Source organism: Aspergillus tubingensis, assembly GCF_013340325.1.
Source record: "Aspergillus tubingensis WU-2223L DNA, scaffold_7, whole genome shotgun sequence".
NCBI classification, from domain to species: Eukaryota; Fungi; Ascomycota; class Eurotiomycetes; order Eurotiales; family Aspergillaceae; genus Aspergillus; species Aspergillus tubingensis.
In genome coordinates, this window is record NW_023336281.1 from 1143430 (window position 1) to 1166036 (window position 22607).

The window sequence follows — 22607 nt, forward strand, 5'->3', positions numbered from 1 at the left end:
GGTGTCGGTTGGATTTGAAACACCCATCATCTAGGGGGGTCTCCACTCCGGAATGTCAAGTCTCAGGACAATAACAGATGTGAGAGGAGAATATATAGCAGCCTAGCCGGTCCGAACTCGGGTTCATATGGTTGATGGATATAGTAGTACAGGTGGTGTGGGAGGGTCGAGAAATCTCAAGGAGGAACGAACGGCCGGTACACGGTACAAAGAGGAGCGAAGGAGCGTTGAGAAAGTCGAAGTGAAAAAGGAGAGACTTGCGATCGGTGACGTTATACAGTTGGGTTCTAAATTGGTTTCTAGACTGGGTCAGCGAGGGTCAGAGACTGGACGCAACGGTCTGCAGAATATGCGAGCGCCGACAGGAGCAGGCGACAAAAAGAGAAAGAAGAGTGTGCAGCGACCAGCGAAGCAGATGAGCGACGGCGACAAGCCGCCGTCGAGGGGGGTGCGCGCAGTTGAACAATGAGTTTGTTGGCTGCAGCTGTCCAGCAGGAGAATGAGCGATAATCCTTCGACCCTGTGGGGGGTAAGAGGAATGATGGTAACGTGCAGGACCAGCCAAAACCCATTCTGAGACAACCGGGTTCTTTTGCACCGGCACCGCATGCACGCCTCCAGACGGCGGTTGGCTGCGATCGCCACACCTGCATACACAGGCAGTTGCCCACGCAAACACATAGGATTGTTTCACTCACAGGTGTGGAAGAGAGTCGACAGAGGTAAGAAGGAAATTTAAAAGGCGAAGAGAATGGTAGGAATTCGGTCAATGGTGAGAGAGGTGGGAGTGGTAGTAGTGGTGGTGTGTAGTGGTGAGGGTAGTTGTGGTGGTGGTGTGTAGTCAGTTCGTCACCCACGGGGGGGAGGAAGATGGCGCCCGAGTGAAATCGACCCAACGGGGGAAGTCAGAGAGATCGCGACACATGCGAGAATTCGGCTAGATGAAAGCGACGAAATTCGCGACCCAGAGAGAACCAAAGGCTTAGGGCGTCATGGTGGGCCACCGTGAAGACCAGACGGAGAAAAGATGACACGAGACTTTGAGGAAAGAAGAAGGGTGGAGAGGGAAAAGAAGATCGATCGGGAGGAGAGGGCGAAGGGGCCGCACGGGTGGGCGAAGGTTGGCTTGGGTGGATGGTTCGACCGGGTCGGGTCTGGGCTGGGATGTGGGTTGTGGCAGAGTAAAAAAAAAAAAAAAAAAAAGAATAAGAGTCGATGGATTAGGTAAAAGTAAAAAAGGGTAAAATAAGTGATAAATATATAAAATAAAATAAGAGATATTTTAAGGGATCTGTAATTTTTAATCCCCAGTGAACCACTTCTCGGAAATCGAGGGAGGGGGGGGAGGAGAAAAACGGGGAATAAAATATGAAATCAGTAGATCGTGGTGGTGGTGGTCGTGGGGAAATCAAGGGGAAAAGGGACCCAAGGGTCAGAGAGTGAGAGAGTTGGAGATAAGAGAGGATGTCAAGAGAGGAGACACGGATGATGTCAAGAAAACAGTGGATGAAGTGGAAGCTTTTTTTTGAGTTATGTAAGAAAGAGTTTTAGGAATGATAAGAAAAGGGTGAAAAGAAAAAGAGAAAGAGGGAGAAAGAGAGACAAGAGAAAGAAGGAGAGAGATGAGGGAATGACCGGGGTGGTAAGTAAGTGGTGGTGGTGCTGGTGGTGAGGAACCGAGCAGGAAGGAAAGAAGACCGAGAGGGAAGAGAAAGAAGAGGAGAGAGAGAGGAGAGGAGAGGAGACAGAGAGGAAGAGGAAGAAGGAAGACCTTAGAGACTAGAGGGAAAAGAGGTTCGTGGACAATGCGGGCAGAAGATGGAGAATTGGAATCACTAGCAGAATTCCCCAGATGAACCCAAGATGAAGTCTTGATTGACAGTCAAGATGAAGAGAAACCAGACACACTTTTTTGACTGACAGGCTATTGACATGACATTTCTTCATTTACTCACTACAAATAAACTAGTAGTAAACCACAAATAAGCAGAGAGTTCTTCGACAGCAACTTAACCACCACAAGCTCAACAAGGTTCGTACTTCCTGCTGCTGGGGATTCCTGCGGATTCTGCCAGTCTTCCAGAAGCTCTGCGGCACGGCAGGCTTGCGTCGTCGTCGTCAGATCCAATTGAAGGCTGTGGGTGGGTATCCCGTATGGTAATGTGATTACAGATCCGATACACACACACACACACACACACTTACACACAGGCCAACCAACAATAACAATAATAATAACAACAACAACAACAATCACCAAAGTGACCAAACAGCCTCGACTCTGCCACTCAGCCTACTATCTGTCTGGGTGTCTGAGTGTCTGTCTGTCTCCTCCGACTTCGTTCCCCTCGAGGGTTTCAGGTTTCCGATAGGATGGGGACGATCTGACCATGCAATCGACTCCTCCGACTAGTGACGGGCGTGCCTCGGAGCTGAACAGATTAATCCCGGGTTAGATACTTACTTTGTTACTAGAGTCGAGTCTTGACCTGAGTCAAGTCTAAGCTAGATAGGTACGATCGGCTGTGTGTTCCTCCCCACTTCCCTGCTCTTTCTCTCGCTCGCTCGCTCGCTCGCTCTCTTTCTTGGTGGTGCATCTGGACTCCTCGTTTGTTGCCTGTATTCGGCTGACCGATGTAAGGAATTCGACTAGAACCTCGATGGAAGTTGCCAGGATGCAGATTCATTGCAGGAGTGTGTGACTTGCCAATGCACCACCCAGGGATTTCCACCTTCATTAATCAACCTAATGAGGACAATAAAAGAAAAAAAAAAAAAAAAAAAATAAGATAAATTGATAAATTTAGTATTTATTCAGGCATTATTATGCCCGATGAGTATTATAATAATGATCATACTAATACTAATAATAATAACTATTATGATTACTATGATTCAATTGCCCTGAATGAAGAAACCACAAGAACCAGTGGAGAGATTAAGGACACAGGATACGTAAACACCCCCCTCAGTTGCTGCCCGTCCAGAACCAAAGGAACCACAAATGACAGTACAGGGAAAAAGAAAAAGAACAGGCAACCCGAAAAGAGATAGAGTGAGCGGAGAGAAGGTAAGAAAACAGAAAGAGCGAGAAAAGAAAAAAGTGGAGAAAGATGACGCTTAAGCAAGCGATCTCATTAGCTCCAGGCTGGACTCTGTTGGTTTTCTAGAATTTCCCGGGCGGGGCTTGGCGCCTTAGCCGGGCGCTGGAAGGAGGGATGATTTAATTTCCCTGCGCTGGTTGTTATTATTATTATTATTATTCAATCACTTGGTGCACGCTCACTACACTAACTTGTACTGGTTAAACATACTTGTCCTCTCCATCTTCTTCATCGTCATCATCATCACCGGGGAGGAAATGTTTCGGCCATCCCAAATTACTCCTGCTATCTTAATATCATTTTCGAGGGTCTAGATTAGATACCGGCTAAAATGACGATGAGCGGGTTTGATCCAAAGTGGCTCTAATTCAACCCTGGAAACTGAAACTGAGCAAATGACATCAACAAGTCGGTTTCCCCATTTTCCCCATCATCTTGGGTTGAGGTACGTACTACTGTGCAATTTATTTTACTTAACTGTTTGAATCCACACAATAATATTATTTTTTTTTCTAGATGTCGTACTAAGAAGTACTTCCCTTTTACCCTCACCGTTAAACTCTTAAACTCACGAACCCTGGGGGAGAGAAGGGTTCATGTCCCGTCGATCGCCAGCCACAAAGCGACACGACGGCAGATACTCAACAAGTACAGGTTTCCCAGCAAGAAAAGCACCGACAACGAGTCAGTGTAACAGCCTAACCACCTACCTTAATAGTGACTAGTTTACTGGTTAGTAGGTGGTCAGTGAGGAATGAATGGATGTGGATTGCTGTTCTGGCCGCCCTGCCCGCCCGCTTCCTTCCTTCCTTCCTTCCCTTCCTTCGGCAGACACTGACTGACTGACTGACTGAACTGAACTGAACTGACTTGACTCCCTTCCCTCGCGCACACACATCATCTTTTTTTATTTTTTTTCTAGAACTTCCATCCTATCCCGTCTGTCCGCCCGATCCTTCCGTTCATCCACACATCTCCCACACACTCTCTCACCCCCCATCCATTCATTCCCACATGGCGGTCTACTCTCAGCTCTCAGCTTGCAGACTGCAGAGTGCAGCCTAGTCTACTGGTCTTGGCACTGTCGGTATTGCACTTTTTATGCCTTTTATCCAACTTAAAAGTATATATTATAATTTCTTCTTTTCTTAAATAGGTGATCTATTCCGTGGTCACAGTACAGCATGTCTTATGTAGTTGTGATTACACCATCTATACATGCGGATTTGGTCACAAAAAGCCAAAGGGGATGAGTTCATCCCTCCCTTAGCCTACTACCCACCTCCTCCTCCCCTCCAAGTGGCAACTGGACAATTGGCACAGCACAGCAGCAGTCAGCCACAGGTGACGTCGACTCTTCCCTCCTTTCCTAGCTATGGTTAGTTAGTTAGAAGGGGGCGTTATTGAGTCACACTGCTTACTTACTAACCACGCCATAAAATGGAATGGATGGATGATGTGATGGCTGACCCATGGTTGAGGGAAATGAGAACCCTGTGCGGCAGGCTACGTACGAGAAATGGCGGAAGCCTCTTACGATTGTACGATATCAGAGTTAATAACTAAGGGTATTATTGATGATGACTTAATGAATGTATTACTATCTTTATTATTTCCTAGATTCTAACTCTATGTTATTAACTTACATCCAGACGATAGATACAACTAAGTCCAACAGATAACTTAGTTAAGTACAAAGTGGTCAACTGATGATTACTAATACTCAAACTGAAGGAATGCAAATCCCGCCTTGCCGATTCGTTCGCGAATCCCACCAATCAGAATGCCTGCATACAGCCGTTCAAAGTTCCCCGACCGGACGGGCTGGCCGGGGAAAGTTGGAAGATCACGGGTCAATCCTCAGTTACTAAGTAGTAACTTATCTACTACACATGCAAGGAGGAAACATTCGCCTCGGTAGTTTTCATTTGCAATTATCTATCCAAGATTTGAGATAAGATATACCATAGAATAATCATGGAATTTTCGCTCGGAGGTTATTACCTCTGTCTATTACTACTACTCACTACACTACAGACTAAATATAGGATGCGATATATATATATATATATATATATATTTTAACTGTGGAATGGAAATATACTTCCGAAATGATGTATATAGGTACCACCATAATGATAAAGGTACTTCTATGCAATCCACCTCACCTACGCATATATATCACACTACACTATACTACTACCACCATCGTCATAATCATCATGATACTACATACATATCTCCACTCCAACAATGGAAACCAAAGTACTAACTCACTCCCCCCCCGCAGCATACTCAACGACCACCAACTATATCCGACAATCATCTCTGCTTCAATACTCTAAATAATAGTACTAGTACTAATGCATTACACAGCCACACACAACACATCCACCACCAACCAATCCCCTAACAGAATCAATCCATCATTCCCAATGACTCAAAGTTAAGAAAGACCAAGTACTAGACAAAACAAGACATGCCGTGTCAACCCTGCAGCTAAACCATCAGCCTCGGCAGTAGTAGTAGTAGTAGTAGCAGCGGTAGGCAGCAGGAAAATCAGGAAAATCAGTGTCTTACATCAGGATCTAAATAACCAGTAGAAGCTACTTACCCCGCATTAACCTACCTACTAGATTAATACCTTGAAACCCAGGTACATGTTAGTTATTCTGCCTTGATAGGCAGCAGCAGCAGCAGCAGTCCTTGCCACTGCATGCATGCATGACTACTATCGACCTGGATGGGATTGGTCAATGGGTCATGAGTCGCGGTGCTGGGGGTTGGCTGCAGGATCTGAGTCAGTCAACCAGTGGTTAATAGCTAACTAGCCACTTAGTTACTACTAACTACTTTAGAGCATATCAGGCTAGTATACTAGTATAGCTATAGTAGAGTGTATTAATGAACATGTGATGGATGGATTTGGTATATTATTATGATAGTATTCGATTGTATTGAGTATTTCTTATCATGCAATATGCGATCCTGGTTATAGCCACGGCATTCAAAAAACATTTCGAGTATGCGCCTTCTCATGATTATCAAAAACATACAAGAGACGACTTTGGAAAAAGCCAGATGATAGATAGATAGATGGTGGACAGAAGGAAAAGAGAAAAAGAAATTGAATGACACAAAGAGACAACCGCACTTCATAAGTGGAAATCTAAAATCACGCTGATGAGAAAGCTCATAATATCCCAATCCCCATTTTTAACCATGCCATGACAGAAACAGACCCCAAATCAAGAAGCAATAAGAGAATGATGCAAAAGGTTAAAGAAATGGGAACAGAAAAAGGAAAAAAAAGAAAGCGCTATAATACACGGAGTGAGTATTCTATACCAGTGGCAGGTAAGAAATGTTCGCGTCCTAGGAAAGCAAATTCTTCAAAGACGGACTCGCACTAGCCCCTGACCCGCCATTCGTCCCGCTGGCCGTGGTATGCCTGGCGGCGCTAGGTATAACCGGTGTGTCTTCTGGCTTAACCGGAGGCGTCGGTCCTCGTGGATCCATATGTGCCTGCGAGACGGGCGGCGACTGTGCTGGCGCCCCAAGCACGCGATCCACAGAGTAGACACGTGGCGGGGGCCCACCATTCAATGCGCTTAGCGAATGTTGAGGCGAGTGCCGGACCATTGTCGCCTGTACATCCGGAGGCGATGCCGACGGAGCATATGGGCGAGGGCCTGTCGCATGGGAAAGATGAGGCGAGGGCATTGACACAGGTCCATACGGGCTCTGGTGCGTGGGGAATGGCTGGGGAGGGGCGTGGGATCCCGGAGGGTAATGGGATAGCGGTGGAGCATGATGAGAGGGGGTGGGCGGAAATCCGTTCATATGGTGTGCGGGCGGTGGTGGCGGCGGTGGTGCTGCTGCCCGATAGCCAGGGACAGGTAATCCGTTGCGCAGCTTGCTGTCACCAAAATCCGCCGGACGCTGTTCATAGCCGGGGTGCCATTCGGAGCCGCCGTGAGGGAGCCCCATCGGTCTAGGAAGCACACCAGATTGCGGCGGATGGCCATGGTGATTGCCAAACGGGTGGTTGTGGTACTCGGTGAGCTTGGGCGCAGGCAGGACCGGGCGTTGTGCCGAGTAGGGAGATGGACGAGGCTCGGGCGATGGCTGGGGTTGGGCCACCGGCTTCTTAAGATGGCACTTGTGGCACTCGTACAAAGTCTGCGATCCTTCGCTGTTGACCGCCGATAAAGCAGTCTTCTCTGGACTGTACTCCCCGTTCAGACGCGGCAGACCATGTTGGGATGGAGTCTGATGGAGATATGGAGGGCTTGCAGAGGCCGTGCTGAACCGAGACCCCACAGGGTCATTCAGACCAACCCCGTTAAGCAGAGGCGTCCGGTGGTCGACTCCGGTCGTGCGTCGCGACTTATCCAGAGGCCACCATCTGGGGCTGAAGGAACTCGAGCAGCGCGCACACTTTCTCGTCACATCAGTATCAGTGACAGGCCGGGGGGCATGATTTTCAGAATCGATCACCATCTCATCCGGAGCATCCTCTGGTGTTTTGTGATTGTCCTTTGGCGTTGTCGAAGCTGCTGGTGCTGCTGGAGCCGCTGAGACCACCGGGGGTGCCGTGACACTGTGAACAGAGGAGACTCGGCGGTTTGCGGAAGGTGTCGCAGTCTGATGTGAGACATTGACCAATTGTTGCACATATGCCGCCTTTCTAATGGTTCCCGTCAAGGTCAGGTCGGCTTGCTTGTATGCCTCGGCATACCGCCGCAGGGCGTTGACACCCTCTTCTTCTGTAGGCTCGCCGATCTCATGGATCGTCGCCGACACTGGATGATGAGGGCACCAGATCCCCGCCGAGGCCGATCCAACCTCTTCTCCTAGCCGTACACTGTTCACAGTATCCCTTCTAGAGCTTTTGATGGGGGTAATGTCAAACCCAAACTTGTACTGCGCTTGGAATGCACAACCGACGTGGAAACGGGCGTTGCAGTTGTTAAAATGGCACGGCACACATGCGCCTTTATCGCTCTTGCAGATCTTGCACACATCGCGCCACCTATCCCTTGGGATCAGACTGAATCCCTCAGCTGGCTCGAGCTCCTTTGCGTTGCCGAATTTGATCTCTGGCGTCCACATGGCACACGTAACATGCACCCAGTTGTTGCCGGCCGTTCGCTTCAATGGCTCTCGAGGACCGATGGGCTTGCCCACGGCCTCTTGCCTTTGCCGGTAGAGTTTGATAGCTTCATTGACCATCTCCTTTTCCAGCCGCTCCTTCTCCCGGTCTCGTTCAGTCTTCTTCTTGTGCGTCGACCTCGGCGCCTCCATCAATTCATGCTCCGTCCAGGTCACCGGACACAGGACACATTCATACGTGGTCGAGATCATGGGGTCGCGATCGTTCGAGCACATATCGCAAAGCCACTTGACGCAGTTCCGCGACGGGCTGACACCGTAGCAGCTTCTGTGCACGGTCAGGCGGCAGTCACGGCAAGACAGATGCTGGTCGCCTTCCGGCTCCATCTTGTTGCAGATGGAGCATGGGAGCGTTTTGGCCCTAGGGGGATCGGGAACGATTGGTGGAGGTTCAGGGATGCGGTCCGCAGCGACTTTCTTCTTTGGAGCTGGCTCCACGGAAGTGGCTGTCGATGTCGCAGCGCTGTCTTTCTCGGTGGTCCGCCCCCCCTTCTTCTTTGTAGTCTCCTGCTGCACCTGTGGGTTAGCGTTCACCGGGACGCCGATTGAAGCCGCAGTCGCTGCAGTCGCGCTGTTAATACTGATGGGAGTCTCGGTGGAGACGAGGAGTTGAGTCAGAAGCTCCTCATCCACTCGGCGACGCCAGGACTTGTTACCACTTTGCGCGATCTTTTTGGCCACTTCATCGACGCTTTCCCACTGGATACCGTACTTCCTCCATAGCAATGCACAGCGCAAGCACAGGGCCACAGTCAGTTGTGATCCCTTATCTTTTTGCTTCGACGCAGGCTCGCTCGAGGTAGTAGTGCCTGGCGCAGTACCTGGGGCGCGCCGCCACTGACGGGAGGTTCGCGTCGAGCAGAACTTGCACTGGAACCCACGCTTCTTTTCGACGGCTTTGTCGTTATCAAATGCCGAGTCATCATGATCGTCGGCCACATCGTCCACTAGCTTCGCCGCACTGCTTCGCTTCGCTTCCTTCTTGCCCCGTCTGCCTTCATAGGCGCCCCAGATTTGACGACCACGCGGCGTTTTCTTCCACATGTAGTAGAACCTCACAATCTGGTAGTGAGGCACAGTACCCACGTACTTGGTAATATTCCGCCACTCCGACCCAAACTTGGAAACTGCCTGTTCGAAGAGTTTCAGTTCTTCTGGGCGTAGATGCGGCTCTTTGAGATCCTTGTACTTGTTCATCGTCTTCAACTTAGCCAGAGCCGCGTCGGCATTGAAGCTATTAGAGTAAAGTAGTTCGAGAGCCTTGTCGAGGAAATTAGTAGCGTATTTCTCTTCCCCAAGTTGGGGAGCCAACGCCTTGGCGCGTTCCATGTAATCGTCCACGAACTTTTCCCGCTCGGCGAGGCTGAGATGGGAGCCAGGCGCGTCGTCTTCGCCCCGAGAGGATGGAACCTGGTCTGCAGTGGGCATTTTGAACATTGGCTCTGCAGTGCGGACTTGCTTCCCACCCACAGTGACTGGTTCGTCTTCGCCGCGCCGCACGTACCCTAGGGGCTCGTCCATGACCCACTTCGGTCGGTTGGCCTTTTCCTGTTTGGCGGCTTCGATGGCGGCAACAGTTTCCTTGGAAAGCTTCGAATCTTTGCGACCTCCGGATCCTCGCATATACTTTTTCTTGATGTCGATAGGCTTGACATACTCCACCGGCTTTCCAGGCCAGGCATTCACCATGGCCTGATGCCGAGGACCCAACCGCGAACTGGCGCGCGGGTAAATGCGGTCGTCATAATCGAGGGCGTCTTCGACACGGCAGTGAATTCCCAAATAGCGATAGGGCCACATTCTGGCTTGCGCAACCTGTTCTTCTGTAGCCGGACGCACCTCTTCTTCCACAGGTGCCGGAGTGCTGCTTGTGGTGCCATTCGTCGCGCCATGGGGTTCTTCCTCCTCCTCTTCGACCATCTCCTCATCAGCTTCCGGCTGATTCTCACCCAATATCGGAGTATTCCGTGCCTCGAGCTTTCGTTCTTGAGCGCGACTGCACGCTGCGCAAGCCCAAGCAAAGCCACGGGCCGGCTTCTTCGTCAGTACCGGTCGAACACAGTACATATGATAAGTGCTGTGACAGACGGCACAATCAACCGAGTCATTGCTATTCCAATGTTAGTATGATTGAATCAGCCCATCATAGAGAGTATGGATCGGTATACCTTGCGGCGTACAAGCTACAGCGCTTGCAGGTCTTCACGGCGCTGGTGAGCTCCTTCCGTCGGCCGATCTCGACCAGAACGAACTTCCAGCGCTCGTCCAAAACCTTTTTGACGTTGCCCGGGACGTTGATGACCTTGCTGGTTGGGATTACGTCGTAGTAGCGGTGGATGTATCGGTCAAACATCTTGTCGTACCAGAAACAATCCCGGGTCTTGCGGTACGTGTCGATGTCGGTGATCTCCGACAGGTGCTGGATCTGGCATTTTCCGCGTAGGGATGTGAGAGGACATGTGTCGGAGTGCATGGAGGCAAAGACCAAACGCGTGTCGGCGACCTTGCGCTGGATGTCACGTGGGCGATAATACCAGTTCACCCGCAGTGCCTCGATCGGGCCGGAGGGCGCATCTTTGGAGGGCAGAAATTCCATGATCCGTGCCAGATAGTACGGTTCCCCCGGCGGTTCACAGATCAGGTAGACGTGGTCTAGATGAGAATACTCAGTATAATTTTATGTCACAGCAGCAAGGTTATCAAGTAAAAACATAATAGATAAATAGAGAAAAATCAAGGAGGTGAATCTCACCATTAACGGCGTAGGTTGTGCCGTCATCGGCTCTGAGTTTGCCATCTTTTAGATAGGCACCGCGGCTTTCGAAACTGACCATGTTGGTTTCGGCCGGGTTGTACGCTAGTCCTGGGGCCGTCGTAAAGATCTTCTTGGCTGCATTCCCACTCGCAGCATTAGAGGTGGTGGAACTGGCCGGCTGTTTCCGTTTCCTGGACGAAGAGTTGGCTGAGGTCGGTGCCGCCCCCTCCTCGAACTTGGCGGAAAATGAAGAAGTGCCAGGAATCAAGTCTTTGGCAGCAGCCGCGCCATTGGCACCATTGACCGCCGTTAGACTCTTCCGCGACGTTGCCGATGAGACGGGCTCCTCACTGTCGGCTTTGACGCCATTGACGAAGCTGCCGGAAACACCGCTACTCCGTTTGGCGGACTTGGAAACTGGTTGGGCGATCTCCAGGTCGACGTCGATGTCGCGATCTTCCGCATAATTGGGGCGGGGAGCGGCATTGCGACCTCTGGAGCGAGTCCCATACGGCGCCGGGGTGGTCGACGCGCTGGGAGGTTCCGTCGCGGTGACGTCTGAAGCAGACGCGCTGACAGCCATGGGTTGAGAAGTGAGGTCGTTGCCGGTGGCGGCACTTTGGGGGGTGGGCGCCTCTACCGACCCCGTTCGGGAAGTCTGGCCAGGGGTGGGCATTCGACGGGATGTGCCAGATGGCGACGATGAGTTGGGTTTCCCGGGATTAAGAGGGGCCTTTTGGGATGGTGACCTGTCCGGGGCCATGGCCAACCCTCTAGTGGAATTCCCAAAATAGCCTCAAGTAAGAGGAGATGTATAATACCAAGAAAAAGGGTAGCGTTGTTGGGGGGGAGTAAGAGAAAAAGAAGTGGGCGATGCACCTCCGGCGTGGTTGGTTGGCGTTTGAATGTCCACAGGATAGAAAGAGTAAAGGGAACACCAAACTGGATGGGGACGACGCGGAGATGCAAAGCTCAGCAACGGGCCGGGACGGAGAGTCGATCCCTCATGAGATGGGGAACTCTGCAGCCGGGTGGAAGGGAGAGAGAAAGAGAGAAAAAAGGGAACACGAAAAAAAAAGAGAAGAGGAAAAAGGGAAAATGGATCAGGCCTCGCACTGCAAATATTTGCCCGAAGCAACTGGGGAACCGTCAATCAATGGTACCCGCCAAAACCCAGAAAGCGTAATGTAATGGAGAAGTGGCAGCAGCTTTGCTTGTCGGGACCGATTCACTTTAGTTTCTCCCGCAAGGGCGCCGAAAGGGTCAAGATTGGTGGGTGTTTAAAAGGGCAAAAATTGGAAAACGCCCACAGGGTGCGGAATATCAAGATCGACAGGCTTCCGGAAAGTGATAAGAACAACACCAACCCGAACGGGGCGGAAGGATTACAGAGGAACAACAAGAAGAAGCAGGAATAAAGCAGACCGGCGGGGAGGAGAGACTACCGAACTGCATGAACGATGAGGCGAAAAGGAGAAGAGGGAAGAAAGAAAGAATGTAGGAGGGAGGAGGGAAAAGAGACAAGAGACGAAAGAGGAGGAGGAAGAGGAAGAGAGAAAGGGAAAAGCAAGTGAAAGTGAGAGAGAGAGAGAGAAGTGAGTGAGGGAAGAAAGAAAGAAGGGAAAGGGTCGCTGGAAACGTCGGAGTAGTAAAATGAAGGTTAGCGGCGGTGGAAGCCAAACAAGCAGTAGAGCCACTTAGGGCGTTGGGAGACTCGTGGGGTGAGCACAGGATAAGATCAGTACTTGCACCACCAGCCAGTCAGATCTCTCCAGTCGGCGGAGGTGGCAGAAAAGTACGACCACAGGAAGTTATGGGAGTCAGTCAGTCCGTAATGTGTTGTAGGGGCAGGCAAGTAGCGAAGCTAGATACAAGAGCCGTCGTTTAATCGGCACTAGTAGGGACCTGATTGATTGATTGATGGAGGATGATGTATGCTGGACCGGGACTACCCAAGCATGGAAGTAAAGCACAAATCCATACAGATGGGATGGGGGATGACGTTGTGATGAGAGAGGAAATTGTAGGAGTAATATGAGAAGCAGTTGTGTCGTAAAAGCGTAATTTGATCGGAAGGGGGAGGGGGGATAGATAGATAGTTTGGAGGGATTGGGAGGGAAGAAAGGGAAGAGGGAAGAGGGAAGAAGATGGATGGATGGGTGTGAATGTCGGAGAGAGACAGAGAGAAAGAGAGGGGAGGCGAAGATAGTAGCCAGCAGCAATAGTAACCAAACTGGCACTTCTTTCGTGACCCGGAAGGAAACGCGAGTCAAAAGTCAGAAAGGGAAAAGGACAGGCAAATGGGAAATGCAACAGCAGCAAGTAGTAGTAGTAGGAGTGGAAGAGGAAGAAAGCGAGAGAGCGAGAGAGCGCGCGCGAGAGAGAGAGACAGAGACCAGAAAGAATCAGGAAAGCCGTCGAGGATCCCGACCAGTCCACGTCCTCGCCCCTAGTCCCGATGTGTTAATATGACGGATCCTCCATCCACTCCCATGAACCAGATGAATAGTTGCTTTCCCTTCCTCCCTCTCGCTTTTCCTCTCTGGCACATAACTTGCTCTATCGGCTCTTCGTCCTATCTGCACATCCCCATCCCGGCCATTTCTACTCATGCTGGCCCCAGCCGGTCTTGATACCTAGCTCGGACAGTACCCAGGTTTCCCTCCCTTCGCTCGCTTTACTTTTTGCCTCCCGCTCTGTTCAAAAAAAATATCCATGAGTTTGACCTACTCCAACAGTCTACAATGGATGTATTATGTAGAATACATGGTTGTATGGATGTATGTATGAATGGATATCCGTGTCTGGGCTTCGGGGTTTATTTTTATAGCACCTTGCTCCCCTTGCTCGTCCAGGCGGCGGCGTGTTTGACCCGTTGGGTGATCTACGTCGGGACGCTGGGTTTTTAGTGGATTTACTTTCGTACTAGTAAAAGATCTCTCCCTCGGATATTAGTCGCTGGCCCTTGGAGGGGGGAAGAGAGAGAAAGGGATTGTGTGGGCCGAAAGACCCGAATGCGAAAGAATGATGATGATATCGGGAGAGAGGGGCCATGGCGATTGAAGAACGGGGGGAGAAGAGAAAGAGAGGGAGAGAGTATTGGGAATGGAAGGGAAGGGGAATTGGGGAGGGACCTGGAAACCTAAAATTAAGCAGCAGGGGAAAAATGGAAGTAAAAAGGAAAAAGGGTAAAATTGAAAAGAAAAATAAAAATAATCAAAATACAGAGGACATGAGACGGACAAAGGGGAGAAGGGCAACGGGGGGGAGAGAACCGAAGGAAAATGATCAAGAGAAAAGATAATAATAATCATAATAATAATAATAATAATAACAATAATGATAAAGACGGGTCAAACGATCTTTGCATTCATTCATATTTCACGCATCCACATATCCAGTCATGCATTCATTCATTCATTATCATTATTATACTCTGGATCTATGCATGTCCTTCTCCTTCCCTCCATTATTACTTACATTCGGGCAGTCAATACACAGTTAAAAGTAAGATGGATAGCATGGGAAAAAGACACTGCAGGTAGGAGATGAGGCGTGGCCAGGAGAACCAGCGAGAGGGCATGTCGAATCTGTGGCAGGAATGTTGTCACGTAGGGCAGCGCATGCGCGTTGGATCTGAAATCCAGAGCGCCAAGTCCTTGTGCAGTGAGTGCCGAGTGGACAGATGGACCCATCCGTCCCATCCATGCCATCGAAGGCGCAGCGGATATCGTCTGTTTCAGTCTAGGACAACGGAAACGGCGTCAGCATCGTAACCAGGAGAAGGGTCGGCTGGACAAGAAAAGAAATGGTTCAAGGTTCTTCTTCTCGCAGTTCAATTTTCCCCCTTTCTAATTTTTTTTTTGTATTCCTTTTGTTCATATGGAGAACGATTATCTTTGAACTTGTCATGTAAAATCTCAAGTTGAAAAGTGGGCGGGGGATTGTTGGAGAGTAAAGGCATGGTATGGGAGGTCGTTCGTGGCAGTGATACCGCATTGTTACGGGGTGTTCTGGAACTACGTACTAATCAGGGCCTCCTATTTGCAGAACACCCAACCCCCTCCTCCAAAGTTAGTGAATCACTCTGTGGAGTTGTATAGGAAGATATAATAACAACGATAAACATCGGAAATGAAATCGCGTGAACTTGAATAAATTCTTTGTCTAAAATAGATTAGTTACTTTAGATATAGCGGCTGATCTATGGTGTTAGTGGCAGCAGCAGCAGCAGCAACAGCAACAGCAACAGCATCATGTATGAAATCTCGTAGGCGGAGAGCATTTACTACATCAGCAGCAGAGGCGACTCGACGGTAATTAGCAAGCAGGTGGCCAGCCAGAAGGCGATCGAGGTTAAAACATGGTACCGGACTCGCCTTTTTCACCGTCTTTGAGTTTGGACCGACGGTCCATGCTGAGAGAGATTTTCCCGGGGGTGGTTTCTTACTGACTGACCTAAGGGAAGGGGAGGGGCAAGTTGGCGCAAAGAAGTGGTCCTGTACGACCGGAGACTGGAGGCATGGATACGTGCTGGAAATGCTAAGCCATTTTAGCTTAGGCGGACAACCGAAAACTCGGTTCAGCGACAAGACAGAAAAGGGTGAGGGAGGGAGGGTGCCAGTTCCATGGCTCCCTTCGACCTGCAATGCTAATTGACTAGTGGTGATTAGCAGCGACACAAAGTCGATCCTCAGGCAGGCCCGGGGCCTTCTTATGTGAACCTACCCACTCTCGGCCACTGAACTGACGGCCCCCTCCGGTGCGGAAATTCACTCCTATCACTTCCGTGTGATCCTAGCCTGCGAGGCCAGTCTTGCCGGGAGAAGCCGTTCAAGAACGCGCGGGAGAGGGAGAAATGATATCCAGTTGACGGCGGTTGTCGCTGTGCTGCAAAAGAAGCAGGAGTGGGCGCATGTGGTCCAGCTGCGGCTATGAGGTGATGATAACAGTAATCCGTCCACCAGAGCGGGAACTTGGCCCAACCCTTAGCGCCTGGTCTAGGGTATAATAATAATAATGATACCACTTCAACTCGCCTTCCTAATCCTAGCAAGCCAACAACTCCTTAAAGTAGTAAGGTACTTACTCCTTATCTCATGGTTCACTATGGATCTCCCCCCCGCGCGACGGCGGATCGTTTGGGTGCGAGGATTTTTTTTTTTTTCCTTTTCGATTGTCTTGGCTCATCCGAAGGGACGTTCCGGCCGGATGGCAGCAGGTTAGGTAGATATTTCGGATGATGACCAGTGCTCCGGGGAATTCTGTCCCAATCATCTGGATTTCCCCAAGTGCCTGGAGGAATGATAATCACTATTCCCGTACTTTACGAGGTCGATCAATTTGAAGCCGGCCTAAGTTACATCATCACCATCACCCCGATAAGCCCAGCAGGAAGGCATCCCAGGTCTCCGGGCGACCAACGGACCTTGGAAACTCCTGGGATCAGAAACCGCCAGTCAACCTGGTCCAATGAGACTGCGACTTGGTTGCCGCGCTGGACGTCCTGATTCTGTTGCCACATTACAGCCCTCAGCAAGGCTGGCACTTACCCTTCCTTTTAACCCAAGCAACATGTAAATGGTTTGCACCCCGCATCTGCGAGGTGGCCATAAAGTAGTTTCCATCCAAGTATTGATGGTATCTTCAGATAGGACCTGGTATTCAAATAGCAAGCAATAACTAGGTACGGTGGATGGTCTTGTGGCTTGGAGATGATAGTCTTTCCCCGTCAAAGGTAGATTGACCGGGGTTGGTCGGCTCTGGTGTTTCAAATGCCAAAACCGACAGCTACTACAGTGTAGTACCAAGCCGGACGCACTATCCTGTCACCACTCTCTCACATCTTACTAGAATTGATATAATAGTTGTCGATACCTGGGGGGCTAATTTAAATCGCAGTCGATCCTTGAACCAGAGACATTGGGGATTTACAGTTTGAAGGTCCCAGTGATTTGATTCCTCATGATCATCATCTGATGACCGGAAACACCACCCCCAATTATAATGCTCGGCTGCCTCTGCTCAACCCAACCGACCGTCCAAAAACGTGTAAGATGTAGACGCGGCAAAGTGACTCGATCGTCCGATGCTAAAGAGCGCGCTACTGTGATGGGGACGGTATGAAGGAGTCTGGCACCTCGGAACTGACTAGTGCCTGCAGAGGGCCCTAGGAAGGAACGAACTAATGTGTTACGATGTACACATGAACAACAAGATCAGGTTCAGCTCAGGTAAGCCCTCGTGGACTTAATGTGTGATAGCTGAGTTTTTGCGCCGAATTCTCCTTCAACTAAGAGCACTCCAAATTGCTCAAAACAAAACTCGTAAAGGTGTGAGGAAGAACCACCCTAATTGTCATGAATAATGATGATACGGTGTACGGGGAATGTAAGTCTGATCAAGTCTGCTTAAGCGTGAGTGGCCACATGTGGGTGGATCACTTGGGGGGTGTGGGCTTCTTCCCTCTTTGCTCTTTTTTTTCCCTCGTTTCTTTTCCTTTTTTTCACCCTTCCTTTTCTTTTTCGGGCCCATAGCCCTCCGGTTCAATAATGTTGAAGAAGAATGGCACTTTGGCCCGAGGTATCCGTCTACCTGGGACACTCTGGCCACTTCAGCGTAAACGACCATGTACAGTGTAGATAGAGCTGAGCCGGAGCATTCCCAGGATAAAATTTGAGGAGTTAAGTTGATGTCCACGGCAATTCACTATTATACATGGCATGGTAGGTTCATGGGAATGATGACTGTACACAAGAGGCTCACAACGCGGGATGTGAGGAGAGGGTGCACATGAACCAACCCATGAAGGGGCGTGTCAATAATGAGAAAAAAAAATAATACTCGGTAAGCCAGACTCGTGTTGCGCAGGTCCGCATTTTAGCACTCCGTATGGAGTCGGAGGCTGCCTGGCCTTACCTTAGTTCTTCCGTAGCCAAAAGGCTGTTATGATCCTAATCGTCAGGTGACCCCAGGCAGCCAGCCCGCACGAGACAATCGTGTTGCTCAGAGAGAAATATTGTCATATTAATGCGGTAAGTTCCATAGTAAAAGTTTGTTTCTTGGAGGCAGGTTTGATGCAGTTCCCACTCTCCCAGAAGAGTATCCCGATGCTTGTCGGAAGGTATGTATGAAAGAGGGGGGTGAACATGAAGTTCAACTAGCGATCAATAATAAATGTTGGGTTCTGATAGCCGGGCTTCTTCTCCGGCCACCCTTGCTTACTCACCTACCTTTAGTCTGCAGAGCGCGCGCGGGACAAGAAGGAATAGCGTGGCAGCTGGATTCTTTCTAACGTCTGTGCCCCCCAACTGGGTCGCAGGGTGGAATTGCCCGGGTTAGTGAACACTGGACACCTACTTACTGACTGATCGAAGTACATACGAAATTCGTGGTGATCAATGCGATCGCCGTTGTCTTCATTTCATATTGCTGCTTCTGATATTTTGGCTGCCGGACTCGTTACTTCAGTTCCCTCGCCTGTACGGGGAGGAATAATCATATCCGGGGACGCTGCTAGGCACCATATGGCCAGTGCCACTTGCCCACGGAAGATGCATGCCGCTATTGACTAGCACACGACCAACCTCCGTTGGGTAAGTCATTCCTTTCGACTGGCGGATCAGCAGGGCTCCGATTAGCGGGTGAGCCGATCCAGGAACGTTTCCGCACGGGAACAGAAAAATAAAAGAGCCCATCACACCTACTACTATCAATATTAATTGTCGCTATGATATTATCATTGGTTTATCGTACCCTGGGTATGAACTTTATGCTATTTATCCATTCCTCATTTCACAGCAGAATAACTCAGGCCTATCAGGCTTTGCAGGATGTAGTATGTAGTGGTGTACGTAAGTACCACCTAGCGGCCTTAGGCTCGCCGAGAAGGCAGTTCGGGGTTGTGGTGCCTGAGGCCGATAGGTCACCCACATCTTTACTTAGTTACTGGATGGGATGCAGTTTCCCGAAACGAGCGCGTTGCACCCGCGTTCCTGCCAGAACCATCACCACCACAAACAGGTCTCGCCAAGGTTCTGGCATGGTTGCTGCCATCATCACCATCATCAGTACTATCATATCTGGTCTGGCTGAGTATTTAACACGCTTGGATATCTATTCCTCTCATTTCTGTTGTCTTTCGTTTATATCAAGCTAGTTCTTGTCCCACCGGGATTAGCCATCCTTCCAATGTTGCCTGGGCACTCTCCGACCATATTATACTTTCCATGAATCTCATTGCGTATGGGAGCCCCACGAGAGCCGCCATAGCTGTACAGAGGTCTAAACGTCGACCCAGGTATGTCTGCACCACCTGGGCAGCCATTTCAGACCTATGGCTTTCAGACATCCGTCGATATTGCCCGCCAGCGGACGTTCGAGGTAGTCCCATTGGCTGGAAACAAGCGACCCCCGGACCCTACTGCAGACGATGATCACAGGCCAGTGGGAGTCAGACATCCTACGACTGTTTCTAGTGCGGTTGGCCGGTCGGTAGATCTTATCCGCCCCTCGTTCATCCTTCCCAAGGCCCGTCTGGTCGCCAGTGACATCTATCCGGTTGCTGAGACGCCGCCGGCGTGTCGTGGTCAACAGCTGAATGTGTTCCCTACCGACCAGGATCCGGCACACAATCCTTATTTGTCCTTGAATCACCCCACGTATGGCTTGCCTCCAGGACTGGTGGCTAACTTTGCCGCAGCTGGGCTTCGCAGTATCTACCAGTGGCAGGCGTCATGCCTTCTAGCGCCAGGCCTCCTCAAGGGCGACCGACATTTAGTCTACACAGCCCCCACGGGCGGGGGGAAGTCTCTCGTCGCCGATGTTTTGATGCTTAAGCGTATCATTGAGAACCCCGGACGCAAGGCTATCCTTGTCCTTCCTTATGTTGCCCTGGTACAAGAAAAGCTCAAGTGGCTCAGACGCATCGTACAGGATGTCGAGAAAATCACCCATGATGCTGATGACCAAGCAGCCAATGAAAAACCGTACCACAACCGGTGGAACAAGCTCCAGCGATCAATCCGTGTCACTGGGTACTATGGTGGAAGCAGGACTGCTGCATCCTGGGCAGACACGGACGTAGCTGTCTGCACGATTGAGAAGGTGCTTTATCTCTTTGTCCTCGAGGTCACGAATCATCTCTGATAGTTGTCACATAGGCGAACTCTTTAATCAATTCCGCCATTGAAGAATGCAGCATTGGCGACTTGGGTGTAGTCGTTTTGGACGAGCTACATATGCTGGATGATGAACATCGCGGGTATTTGTTAGAACTCATGGTCACCAAACTACTCCTCTTGCGACAGAAGACCCAAATCATTGGCATGAGTGCCACCCTATCGGTATGATCTTAGACTCGGTTCGCAAGCCTTAAGGCGATCTTTCTGACGACTCCAAGAACACAGAAATGCTTGCTGAGTGGATGAATGCCGCTTACTTTGTGTCGACATACCGACCAATCCCGATTGATGATTACCTGGTTTATGAGAATGCAATCTATCCCGCAGCAACCTCGAGGCAGCTTTTCCAAACGATCTCTAAGCTAAAGTCGATGTCCAACGCAACTCTCATGGAATGCATGCCTCCAGATCGTGTTATTCGCCCCTCAACCTTCCGCGAGCTTGCAAATCCCATGACGAATTCGACTGTAGCTCTGGCAATCGACACAGCCGACGCCGGGCATGGCGCCTTGGTGTTCTGCGGTAGTCGGCATATGTGCCAGACCCAAGCAGCTGTTATAAGCGAAGCAATGCCAGCACCTGCGGAGAACACAGATGAACTCAGCAAGCGTTTGGATTTGCTTGCTGATCTACGCAGTCTACCTAGCGGCTTGGACCCGGTTCTCGAAAAGACGCTCGTGAGAGGAGTAGGGTTCCACCGTAAGTACCATTCGCATCGATTCCACGCATATGCTAAGCTATCGTATAGATGCAGGAATGACAGCAGAGGAGCGCGAACTGATAGCGCAGGCATACGACCAAGGTGTCTTGCGTATACTCATAGCGACCTGCAGTCTTGCGGCTGGAGTCAATCTCCCTGCACGGAGGGTTATTATCAATGGAGCACGCATGGGCAGGGAACTTGTAGGGCCCGCAATGCTGTAAGGTGCCTTTGTAGTGAAAATAGTGTGCTATCGGCTAATATTCGCGAAGGCGACAGATGTGTGGAAGAGCTGGCCGCAAAGGGAAAGATGAGGCGGGTGAGACATACCTGATATGTGGGGATAGCGACCTACAAGCGGTCTGCGACCTCTTAGAAGCAGAAATGCCCGCCATCGAAAGTTGCCTAGCCCCGGAAAAGAGGGGACTCAAGAGGTGAGTTCTCAACTCCTTCTTTCTGAGGAATGGATCGCTCACCTCCCACAAGGGCACTATTGGAAGCTATTGCGACCGGGCTTGTCTCCGGTCACGATGCTATCAAGGAATACGTTAGATGTACCCTTCTGTACCTGACGGTGGATAAAAGGGTAGCCTACGGTATCATGGGTTCCGCGCTGCAAGAACTAGCCACCGAGGGGCTTGTACAATTGAACGACGACGAATCGTACTCATCAACACAACTTGGCCAAGCGGTAGTGGCTTCGGCGTTTGCGCCCGAAGACGGTCTCTTTGTCTACGAGGAGCTGAGAAGGGCGTTGCAAGCATTCGTTATGGATGGCGATATGCACATCTTCTACTTGTTCACGCCCCTGCAAGCAGCCACGGCCACCCCGATCGATTGGCTTATATTTCGCGATCAGTTGGACAGCCTCGATGAGAGTGGGCTACGCGCATTGCAGTTCGTTGGTGTCAGTCCAGGTTTCGTGAATACGATGTATTTTGCCTCACAACCCCTTTGATCGTTCATGAAGGCGCTAACGGTTTCGCAGGGCGCAAAGTGGGGCATCGCTCAAGGAGAACACGCCAGAACAGATTAACCAGGCCAGGATCTATCGCAGAGCGTACACGGCCTTTCAACTTCGGGACTTGAGTAACGAAGTGCCATTGTCGGCAGTAGCCAATCGCTATCGGATTCCGCGGGGAGCAGTCCAAACCTTGGCACAACAATGTCATGGCTTTGCTGCGGGTATAGTGAAATTTTGCCAGCGAATGAACTGGGGCATGCTTGCGGCAGTCTTGGATCATATGCGAGATCGTCTGGAGGCTGGGGCGCGCGCTGATCTGCTGGAAATGGCTCAGGTTACCTTCGTGAAGGGATGGACGGCCAGGTTACTCCGAGAAAATGGTTTCCGCAATCTAAGAGCATTGGCAGAGGCTGATGCAAAGGACCTTGTCCCTATACTTATGATGGTATGACAAGCTTTGATAGCAAAGTGTAATGAGGCTGTGCTAACCAAAAATTACAGGTAAACCCGCGGAAGACCCAGAAAAACCAGCTGCACCCGGCGGAGGCCGAGCGTTATGCGAAGAAGTTGCTTGCTAAGGCAGAAGTCATTATTGCGTCGGCCAACAGGATTTGGGGTACGTATGGAAGATTCTGCTACCTGCTACTGTTCCAGCCCGGCATTTCTAACCTAGATATCCCAAAATTATAACAGAACGCGAGATGCAGATTGAATTAGACGAGTGAAC

The 22607-nt window shown here is 50.3% G+C and overlaps 2 protein-coding genes across 2 annotated transcripts; one reads left to right on the top strand and one right to left on the bottom strand.

The window, feature by feature from the left end:
• Window positions 1-6479: 6479 nt before the first annotated feature.
• AtWU_05347 (DNA-binding E3 ubiquitin-protein ligase SNT2) lies at window positions 6480-11797 on the bottom strand (the record flags this gene model as incomplete). Its single annotated transcript, XM_035500457.1, has 3 exons — window positions 6480-10389; window positions 10448-10931; window positions 11032-11797. 3 exons carry the CDS (start codon window positions 11795-11797, stop codon window positions 6480-6482), a joined length of 5160 nt encoding a protein of 1719 aa, XP_035356350.1.
• Window positions 11798-19335: 7538 nt separating this feature from the next.
• Window positions 19336-22605, top strand: AtWU_05348 (DEAD/DEAH box helicase; the record flags this gene model as incomplete). The annotated part of the gene is made up of 9 exons (XM_035500458.1): window positions 19336-20139; window positions 20196-20378; window positions 20435-20915; window positions 20965-21136; window positions 21189-21350; window positions 21403-21849; window positions 21905-22325; window positions 22382-22496; window positions 22574-22605. 9 exons carry the CDS (start codon window positions 19336-19338, stop codon window positions 22603-22605), a joined length of 2817 nt encoding a protein of 938 aa, XP_035356351.1.
• Between the last annotated feature and the right edge of the window lie 2 nt (window positions 22606-22607).